Source organism: Oncorhynchus clarkii, chromosome 11 (genome assembly GCF_045791955.1).
Source record: "Oncorhynchus clarkii lewisi isolate Uvic-CL-2024 chromosome 11, UVic_Ocla_1.0, whole genome shotgun sequence".
Classification (NCBI taxonomy): Eukaryota; Metazoa; Chordata; class Actinopteri; order Salmoniformes; family Salmonidae; genus Oncorhynchus; species Oncorhynchus clarkii.
Genome location: NC_092157.1, coordinates 9,152,557 through 9,163,661, shown reverse-complemented (window position 1 = coordinate 9,163,661; position 11,105 = coordinate 9,152,557). Strand labels below are relative to the sequence as shown.

The window sequence follows — 11,105 nt, the reverse complement described above, 5'->3', positions numbered from 1 at the left end:
GGGGATGCAAACTATCCGCACCTAGCAGAGTTTTGAGGTCTGTTGGCTGTGTGTACAAGTCTGTATGTAATGCATCATTCTCTTTGATGATCCATAAGTCCAGGTAGTTTATTTTTCTCTCAACAGTCTGCATGGTGAATTTGAGCTATTCAGAGCTCTCGTTTAGCAGAGTTTGGAATTAATTTAGTTCCTGCTGACCTCCTTCCCAGAGCACAAAGACATCATCTAAGTTTATATTCCATGAGAGGATTTTAGAAAGTAGGGGGTATCTCTATGTTTTGTAAATGAGTGCTTCCTCAAATTGTTCCACATGCAGGTTTGCATAGTTGGGGCAAAGGGGAAAACCATGGCTCACAATTTAAAGGAAAAACTCTGACCCATTTATGAATTAGTTATTGGATAATACCAGTTCAGTGAGATACAAGATGCACTCATTGAATGGACAAAGGGTAGGATCTCTCTGTTGAAGGAAGTGTTGCAGGTCACAAAATATAATTTAAAAGTCTGCATTAAGGTGTCTGTAATAGAATATACTTGTCTAAAACGAATATAGACATTAATAAATGCATTTCTATAGCTTCCAACATCTGTTTTACACTGGAGGAGGAGTAACAAGATGGCTGTGCAGTTGCCTCCAAACAGAGGCCCCTGTTAGTCATCTAGGGTTAATACATATCATTGGACTGAACTGAAAATATATCAGAACCTCCCTGATGTTGACTTTCATGTTGCAGGTGTTCTGGCCTGTTTTGGTCGACGAGATTTGAATGCCACAATGCCAGATAGACTGGATGTACTGACTGGCTCCTGTGTGCAAATCCCATGTTCATTTGATATTCCTGACCAACATAAGGATACATTTAACAGCACAATACTAACCTCTGGAGTGTGGATAAAAGAAATCCCGTACTTTGATCTACATCCGGACAGAGTGATATTTAACAGTAGTAAGATGGTCAACAGATATCAAGGGAAGATAACTGGAAACATGTCCCAGAAGAACTGCACCACAGTCTTCTTCAATGTAACCACCAGTTACTCTGATAAATACTTCCTCAGGATTGAGAATCGACCATTCCTTGCAACAGACATTAGAAAGTCTGTTAATATAGTTGTCAGGGGTAAGAGACTATTCAACTTTTAACCAACTATTTTTTCCAGTTTAGATTCCTTTCATCAAAGATAAGAGTAGAACAAGTGGACAGTTTAACTGTTAGTGTAAAATAGATTTATCTACAATGTATTACAGATTTGCCTTCCAGTCCCATCATTACTGTCTCAGGTGAGGTGAAGGATGGGACCCCTGTCAGCTTGAACTGCTCTGCTGTCGCTCCCTGTCCCGAACACCCCCCTGAGCTGACATGGACTCTCCCAACACAGTTCACACCTGAGAACCAACTGCAGGAGAATTCAGACCAAACCAAATCAGTTCTCTCCACGGTGACCTTCACTCCGTCATATCTTCATCATGAGAAGAACATCACTTGTACTGCAGTCTACCCAGTAGGGACAAGCAACAAGACAGCTGAACATAACATGATGCTTAACGTTTCATGTAAGATTTAGTCACCGGTTCCTGTAGAATAGATCATTCTATCATGTTTTCACTGATGATTGTAATAGAGTGGTTTTGATGAGACTATTCAATATACCATATCCAGATACATTCTAAATTAACCCCTCTCCCTCAGTCTCTCCTAAGGACACCTCGGCCTCCATCAGTCCAGCTGATCCAGTATTAGTGGGCAGCTGTGTTAATCTGACCTGCAGCAGTACAGCCAACCCTCCTGTGACTAACTTCACCTGGTTCCAGATCAGTGGAGATAAACCAATACAGGTTGCGTCTGGACAGAGTTACACCCTCAATGTGACTGTTGTTGATGGAGGATTGTACTTCTGTGAAGCAAGAAATAGTCACGGCTGTGGGAAGTCAAAGGAAGTGCAGCTGGCTATTAAAGGTAGAAGCATTGGCACATTCAACATGCACAACATTAACAATATTATAGATATAGATAGATATAGAAGAGATATACTTGTTTTTGTGGAACAGACCGGATAAAGCATGCCTGCTATATGAATCTAGGTATGATACAGCTGTAGGATCTTAATTTGATCACTTTTTTGTTGCTTAGAAGTTTATTGCATTGTGGGAAATGCAGATAAGCTTTGATTTACATAAATTCACCCAAAACCTTCACTAAAATGTGGTTAAATTAATGGTATTACACTTTTCACGCAGCCTTATTTTGTCCAGCTAATAGACTCACCACCAATGGAACAACAGTACGGAGGAAACGTTCAAGTCCTTTTGCTGCAGGATTATTTCACTGCAACAATACTGGCTAAATTAAGATCTTACATCTGTACATCTACAGTATATGTATTATTTGTAATATTAGACAATGTGCAAAATGTTTCCTCTTTTTGGAACAGATGGCTATAATGTGTGTTTAATTTACAGGGCATGAAGAGCCTGTTAACCCAAAGGTTTTTGAGATTGTAGGAAAAACCTTGGGGTTGATTTTCCTTTTCAGCCTGATCGTATTCTCTGCATGGTAAAAAGATATTCCCAGCCTCAATTTTAACATATTTATCATGCTGTTTGTGCTTTTGTATATGAAAACCTAAGTGATGTCAATATACCTTTATTCTTGTCTTCCAGGAGAAGGAGAACATCTAGACTCCCCAGTGGGTTTGACATGACAGACCGTTCACAGGGACTGGTGGGAATGGTAGAATAAACCTTTAAAACCCATCTAGAATGTGTGTTTCTGGAAGAATTGAATGAATACTGTGTTGTGTAACCAACTGTAACTGTGAAGTCATTATTCTTCTGAAGTGTCGGTCCTGACAACTGATCCTTTCTCTGTGTTCTCTCCACAGAACTCCCCGGTTGGGACAGTGTGCTCTAACCAGGCCACGGTCAGTAGAGGGAACCAAGAACCACCACTTAACAACCTAGATGGTCTTTAAGCACAAGTCAATAAAAGAGGTGCATGTTAATTATTTTTCCAATGGGTGTTAAGTGTTTTTATGTACAATATTGTCATTGTGTATTAGTTTGAAATTGATAATTTTGTTACCGTTATAATTGTGTACTCTTTGATTATCTGCATATTTGTAGAATTCTCTGGGATGAAAAGTGTTTAACTGTTACAATAATGGTGATATGATGATGCAGGCTACTCTTTATTTTGGACCATTTATTTTGAGTGTTGAGTTCACAGAGCATCTGATTAATGGGTTCCAGTATAGAGGAACTGCTGAGTTCAACTAGCTCACTGAAGGCAGTTTAAGACCATATAAAGTCAATGATGACTGAGGAGAGAAGACACAGTTAGTTGGAGAGACAGTGGTCTGATACAAGACAGGAAGTTGGTGCAGTAAGTCTACATGATGGCAGAATGGTGTTAACATCTACTAGTCACTGTTTATCTTCCTCTTTTGTGCAGTTACCACAATAACAATATCCTCTAATTTCAGTTTATATCTATTTAGAAGTTATCGCATCAGCTTTTATGTTGAGTGTTAAATTGAATAAATAATTGAGACTGAATTTATTAAGGTTGTTTATTAATTGCCCTGCAATAAACCTTTACATTCAATTTCCATTAAATATTTTGGTCTTATTGGTCCAACATTTAACATCTCATTAAAATGGATTCTATTGAGATTTTGTGTCACTGTTCTACACACAATGTGGAATTATGTTTTTAGACATAAAAATGAAAAGCTGAAAGTCAATATGTATTCAATACCTTTTCTATGGCAAGCCTAAATAAGTTCAGGAGTAAAGATTTGCTTAACTTGTCACATGAGTTGCATGGATTCACTCTGTGTGCAATGCTAGTGTTTAACATGATTTTTAAATGACTACCTCGTCTCTGTACCCCACACATACAATTATCTGTAAGATCCCTCAGTCAAGCAGCAACTTTCAATCCAGCTTTTCCATTGCCTCACAAAGAAAGGCACCTGTTTCTAGATGGTTAAAAATAAAATAAATCTGACATTGAAAACCCCTTTGAGCGTAGTGAGTTTATTAATTACACTTTGGATGGTTTATCAATACACCCAATCACTACAAAGATACAGGCGTCCTTCTTAACTCAGTCGCCGGAGAGGAAAAACACTGCACAGGGATTTCACCCACAGGAGGTTGGTGGCACCTTAATTGGGGAGAACGTACTCGTGGTAATGACTGGAGCAGAACAGGTGGAATGGTACCAAATACATCCAACAAGTTTTCCATGTGTTTGATTCCATTCCATTTGCTCCGTTCCAGACATTATTATGAGTTGTCTTCCTCTCAGCAGCCTCCACTGATTTCACCATAAGGTCAATGGTGACTTTAAAACAGTTACATAGTTTAATGGCTGTGATTGTGAGAAAATTGAGGATGGATCAACAACATGTTAGTTACTCCGTAATCCAAACCTAAATGAGAGACTGAAATGATGGAAACGTACCGAATAAAAAATATTCCTAAACATGCATTCTGTTTGCAATTAGTCACTAATGTAAAACTGCAAAACATTTGGACAAGAAATTCACTCTATGTCCAACATATCGTTGAGTACCACACTTCATCTTTTCAAGCATGGTGATGGCTGCAATATGTTATGGGTATGCTTGTCATCAAGTGTTCTAGGATAATAATAAATGGAATATAGCTAAGCAAAGGCAAAACTAGAGAAAAACCTGATTTAGACTTCTTTTCAAAAGACACTGGGATGCAAATTCACTTTTCAGCAGGTCAATAACCTAAAACAAAAAGCCAAATATACACCAGAGTTGCTTACTATGACAATATTGAATGTTCCTAATTGTCCAAGTTACAGTTTTGATCGGCTTGAAAATCTATGACAAGACTTGAAAATGGCTGTCAAGCTATGATCAACAACCAATTTGAAAGAGCTTGAATAATTTTTTAAAAGGATAATGTGGAAATATTGTTCATTTCAGATGTGCAAAGCTCTTATAGACTTAACAAGAGACTCACAGCTCTTTTTGATGTATTTTTATTTCACCTTTAGTTAACCAGGTAGGCCAGTTAAGAGCAGGTCTCATTTACAACTGCCACCTGGCCAAGATAAAGCAACGCAGTGGGACACAAACAACACAGAGGTACACATGGAATAAACAGACAGTCAATAATACAATAGAAAAAGTCTATATACAGTGTGTGCAAATGAGGTAGGATAAGAGAGGTAATGCAAAAAATAGGCCATAGTGGCGAAATAATTACAATATAGCAATTAAACACTGGGGTGATAGATGTGCAGAAGATGAGTGTGCAAGTAGAGATACTGGTGTGCAAAGGAGCAAAATAAATAACAGTGTGGGGATGAGGTAATTGGATGGGCTATTTACAGATGGGCTATGTACAGGTGCAGTGATCTGTGAGCTGCTCTGACAGCTGGTGCTTAAAGTTAGTGAGGGAGATATGACTCTCCAGCTTCAGTGATTTTTGCAGTTCATTCCATTCATTGGCAGCAGAGAACAGGAAGGAGAGGCAGCCAAAGTAAGAATTGGCTTTGGGGGTGACCAGTGAAATATACCTGCAGGAGCGCGTGCTATGGGTGGGTGCTGCTATGGTGACCAGTGAGCTGAGATAAGGCGGGGCTTTACTTTGCAGAGACTTGTAGATGACCTGGAGCCAGTGGGTTTGGCGACGAGTATAAAGCGAGGGCCAGCCAACGAGAGCATACAGGTCTCAGTGGTGGGTGGTATATGGGGCTTTGGTGACATTCAGATGACACTATGATAGACTGAATCCAATTTGTTGAGTTGAGTGTTGGAAGCTATTGTGTAAAGGACATCGACGAAGTTGAGGATCAGTAGGATAGTCAGTTTTACAAGGGTATGTTAGGCAGCATGAGTGAAGGATTCTTTGTTGCGAAGTAGTAAGCCGATACTAGATTACATTTTGGGTTGGAGATGTTTAATGTGAGTCTGGAAGGAGAGTTTACAGTCTAATCAGACACTTAGGTATTTGTAGTTGTCCACATATTCTAGGTCAGAACCGTCCAGAGTAGTGATGCTGGTTAGAGTTGCCCTGCCCTATTCAAAACACTCACAAAATTTGAGTTTGCTATTCACAAGAAGCATTGCCTAATGTGAACTGTACCTCAAACAAAAGAGATCTCAGAAGACCTAAGATTGAGAATTGTTGACTTATATAAATCTGGAAAGGGTTACAAAAGTATCTCTAAAAGCCCTGATGTTCATTAATGTTGCTACTCTCCCTAGGACTGGCCTTCCTGCAAACGAGACTGCAAGACCACAGCGCAGAATGCTCAATGAAGTTAAGAAGAATCCTAGAGTGTCAGCTAACGATTTACAGCAATCTCTGGAACATGCAAACATCTCTGTTAACAAGTCTACGATATGTAAAACACTGAACAAAAATGGTGTTCATGGGAGGACACCACAGAAGAAGTCACTGCTGTCCAAAAACAAATATTGCTTTGACAGCGCTACTGGCTGTGTTAATCTTCCGACAGAGATGGCCGCCTCGCTTCACGTTCCTAGGAAACCATGCAGTTTTTAGTTTTTTTACGTGTTATTTCTTACATTGGTACCCCAGGTCATCTTAGGTTTCATTACATACAGTCGAGAATAACTACTGAACATAAGAGCAGCGTCAACTCACCATCAGTACGACCAAGAATATGACTTTCGCGAAGCGAATCCTGTGTTCTGCCTTTCACCCAGGACAACGGAATGGATCCCAGCCGGCGACCCAAAAAAACGACTTCGTAAAAGGGGGAAACGGAGCGGTCTTCTGGTCAGACTCCGGAGACGGGCACATCGTGCACCACTCCCTAGCATTCTTCTCGCCAATGTCCAGTCTCTTGACAACAAGGTTGATGAAATCCGAGCAAGGGTAGCATTCCAGAGGGACATCAGAGACTGTAACGTTCTTTGCTTCACGGAAACATGGCTCACTGGAGAGACGCTATCGGAATCGGTGCAGCCAGCTGGTTTCTTCACGCATCGCGCAGACAGAAACAAACATCTTTCTGGTAAGAAGAGGGGCGGGGGCGTATGCTTCATGGTTAACTTGACGTGGTGTGATCATAACAACATACAAGTACTCAAGTCCTTCTGTTCACCTGATTTAGAATTCCTCACAATCAAATGTCGACCGCATTATCTACCAAGGGAATTCTCTTCGATTATAATCACAGCCGTATATATTCCCCCCCAAGCAGACATATCGATGGCTCTGAACGAACTTTATTTGACTCTTTGCAAACTGGAATCCATTTATCCGGAGGCTGCATTCATTGTAGCTGGGGATTTTAACAAGGCTAATCTGAAAACAAGACTCCCTAAATTTTATCAGCATATCGATTGCGCAACCAGGGCTGGAAAAACCTTGGATCACTGCTATTCTTACTTCCGCGACGCATATAAGGCCCTGCCCCGCCCTCCTTTCGGAAAAGCTGACCACGACTCCCTGCCTACAGACAGAAACTAAAACAAGAAGCTCCCGCGCTGAGGTCTGTTCAACGCTGGTCCGACCAATCTGATTCCACACTCCAAGACTGCTTCCATCACGTGGACTGGGATATGTTTCGTATTGCGTCAGACAACAACATTGACGAATACGCTGATTCGGTGAGCGAGTTCATTAGAACGTGCGTTGAAGATGTCGTTCCCATAGCAACGATTAAAACATTCCCAAAACAGAAACCGTGGATTGATGGCAGCATTCGTGTGAAACTGAAAGCCCGAACCACTGCTTTTAATCAGGGCAAGGTGACCGGAAACATGACCGAATACAAACAGTGTAACTATTCCCTCCGCAAGGCAATCAAACAAGCTAAGCGTCAGTATAGAGACAAAGTAGAATCTCAATTCAATGGCTCAGACACAAGAGGTATGTGGCAGGGTCTACAGTCAATCACGGATTACAAAAAGAAAACCAGCCCCGTCACGGACCAGGATGTCTTGCTCCCAGGCAGACTAAATAACTTTTTTGTCCCCTTTGAGGACAATACAGTGCCACTGACACGGCCCGCAACTAAAACATGCGGACTCTCCTTCACTGCAGCCGACGTGAGGAAAACATTTAAACGTGTCAACCCTCGCAAGGCTGCAGGCCCAGACGGCATCCCCAGCCGCGCCCTCAGAGCATGCGCAAACCAGCTGGCTGGTGTGTTTACGGACATATTCAATCAATCCCTATCCCAGTCTGTTGTTCCCATATGCTTCAAGAGGGCCACCATTGTTCCTGTTCCCAAGAAAGCTAAGGTAACTGAGCTAAACGACTACCGCCCCGTAGCACTCACTTCCGTCATCATGAAGTGCTTTGAGAGACTAGTCAAGGACCATATGACCTCCACCCTACCTGACACCCTAGACCCACTCCAATTTGCTTACCGCCCAAATAGGTCCACAGACGATGCAATCTCAACCACGCTGCACACTGCCCTAACCCATCTGGACAAGAGGAATACCTATGTGAGAATGCTGTTCATTGACTACAGCTCGGCATTTAACACCATAGTGCCCTCCAAGCTCGTCATCAAGCTCGAGACCCTGGGTCTCGACCCCGCCCTGTGCAACTGGGTACTGGACTTCCTGACGGGCCGCCCCCAGGTTGTGAGGGTAGGCAACAACATTTCTACCCCGCTGATCCTCAACACTGGGGCCGTAAGGCTCTCCAGAGGGTAGTGAGGTCTGCACAACGCATCACCGGGGGCAAACTACCTGCCCTCCAGGACACCTACACCACCCGATGTCACAGGAAGGCCATAAAGATCATCAAGGACAACAACCACCCGAGCCACTGCCTGTTCACCCCGCTATCATCCAGAAGGCAAGGTCAGTACAGGTGCATAAAAGCTGGGACCGAGAGAATGAAAAACAGCTTCTATCTCAAGGCCATCAGACTGTTAAACAGCCACCACTAACATTGAGTGGCTGCTTCCAACACACTGACTCAACTCCAGCCACTTTAATAATGGGAATTGATGGGAAATGATGTAAAATATATCACTAGCCACTTTAAACAATGCTACCTAATATAATGTTACATACCCTACATTATTCATCTCATATGTATATGTATATACTGTACTCTATATCATCTACTGCATCTTTATTTAATACATGTATCACTAGCCACTTTAACTATGCCACTTTGTTTACATACTCATTTCATATGTATATACTGCACTCAATACCATCTACTGTATCTTGCCTATGCCACTCTGTAACATCACTCATTCATATATCTTTATGTACATATTCTTTATCCCCTTACACTTGTGTCTATAATGTAGTAGTTTTGGAATTGTTAGCTAGATTACTTGTTGGTTATTACTGCATTGTCGGAACTAGAAGCACAAGCATTTCGCTGCACTCGCATTAACATCTGCTAACCATGTGTATGTGACAAATAAAATTGGATTTGATTTGATTTGATTTGGCAAAATATTCTGTGGACAGATGAAACTAAAGTTGAGTTGTTTGGAAGGAACACACAACATTATGTGTGGAGAAAAAAAGGCACAACACACCAACATCAAAACCTAATCCCAACTGTAAAGTATGGTGGAGGGAGCATCATGGTTGGGGTCTGCTTTGCTTCCACAGGGCCTGGACAGCTTGCTATCATCGATGGAAAAATGATTCTGTCCGCCAATTGAAGGTCAACAGAAGTTGAGTGATGCAACAGGACAACAAACCAAAACACAGAAGTAAATCAACAACAGAATGGCTTCAACAGAAGAAAATACGCCTTCTGGAGTGACCCAGTCAGAGTCCTGACCTCAACCCGATTACGATGCAGTGGCATGACCTCAAGAGAGCAGTTCACACCAGACATCACAAGAATATTGCTGAACTGAAACAGTTCAGTAGTACAGAAAACGTTTGGTTGAGGTTATTGCTTCCAAAGGAGGGTAAACCAGTTATAAAATCCAAAGGTTCACTAACTTTTCCCACCCTGCACTGTGAATGTTTACTCGTGTGTTCAATAAAGACGTGAAAACGTATAATTGTTTGTGTGTTAGTTTAAGCAGACTGTATTTGTCTATTGTTGTGGCTTAGATGAAGATCAGATGAAATTGTATGACCAATTTAAGCAGGTAATTCCAAAGGGTTCACATACTTTTTCTTGCCACTGTAAACTCAGGGTACCAAACGCTGTCTTCCAATCCTAGATAGGAGAGCATTTTCTTAACCATATCCCTTTTACCCAACCTATTTTTATTTATGTATTTAACCTTTATATAATCAAAGTGGAGTGAAAAGAGTGTCTCTGTGGCATCCAGCCCACCAGGCTCCTCTTTGCAAATAGACTTCAAAGAGAAAGTTGGTGTCGGAGAAGTTGAGAAGTGTGTGAGAATCACTCAGATACAATTACAGTTACTCTGTTTCATACCAAGTCTGTTTTTCATGTTGAAACATAATGTGACAACCATATGTTTTGTATCAAACTCGAATTTAACACATTTAACTCTTGAATAAATGAATAGTGGATTTTGGTTCATGATTTAACTATATGTTTAAATCCCACACACATTCCCATTCAGGCCTGGGAGATAGAGGAGAGGGAGATGGTTATAATGCCTAAAGTTTAAATAGGTTCTGTTTAACAATGTGTCGGGGGCGGACATAGTGATTTGGGGGCCAGTTTCAAAATACTGCTGACCTGTCCTACCCCGAGAAAGGGACAATAAATACTGAAGAATTGTTTGAAAATAATTTCACATCTATTAGGAAGTACGTCACAGTTGAGATGAGAGATATGCCACATGAATTTCATCACTTTAGTTTGTCAGACCTCACTATGTGTGTGACAGTTTCTGCTGTAGACAGTTTACGTTACCGTCTAAGGCAAGTATCGACTTCTTCACTATATTTTCTGTTCATTTTAATGTTAAAAATAAATTAAAGGATATTAATTATGAGTAATGAGATTCAATATGTTCTAATGTACTGCTGTTTGTTCAAGTATTAGCTTTACAACTGAAGGACATCGTGTATTTGATATGGGGATGGTTTAATGTGTTGTGTGAGTTAAGGTACTCCACCAGTAAGTGTATGTTTGTACTGTTTCAGGTGATCAGTAGTGTGTGAGTTCTCAC

General features: G+C 41.1%; 1 protein-coding gene across 1 annotated transcript; it reads left to right on the top strand.

Moving 5' to 3' along the window:
• Nucleotides 1-740: 740 nt before the first annotated feature.
• Nucleotides 741-3,616, top strand: LOC139420169 (myelin-associated glycoprotein-like). Its single transcript, XM_071169951.1, has 6 exons — nt 741-1,121; nt 1,250-1,555; nt 1,692-1,958; nt 2,462-2,555; nt 2,663-2,732; nt 2,884-3,616. Exons 1-6 carry the CDS (start codon nt 776-778, stop codon nt 2,971-2,973), a joined length of 1,173 nt encoding a protein of 390 aa, XP_071026052.1. The 5' UTR covers nt 741-775; the 3' UTR covers nt 2,974-3,616.
• The last annotated feature ends 7,489 nt before the right edge of the window (nt 3,617-11,105 follow it).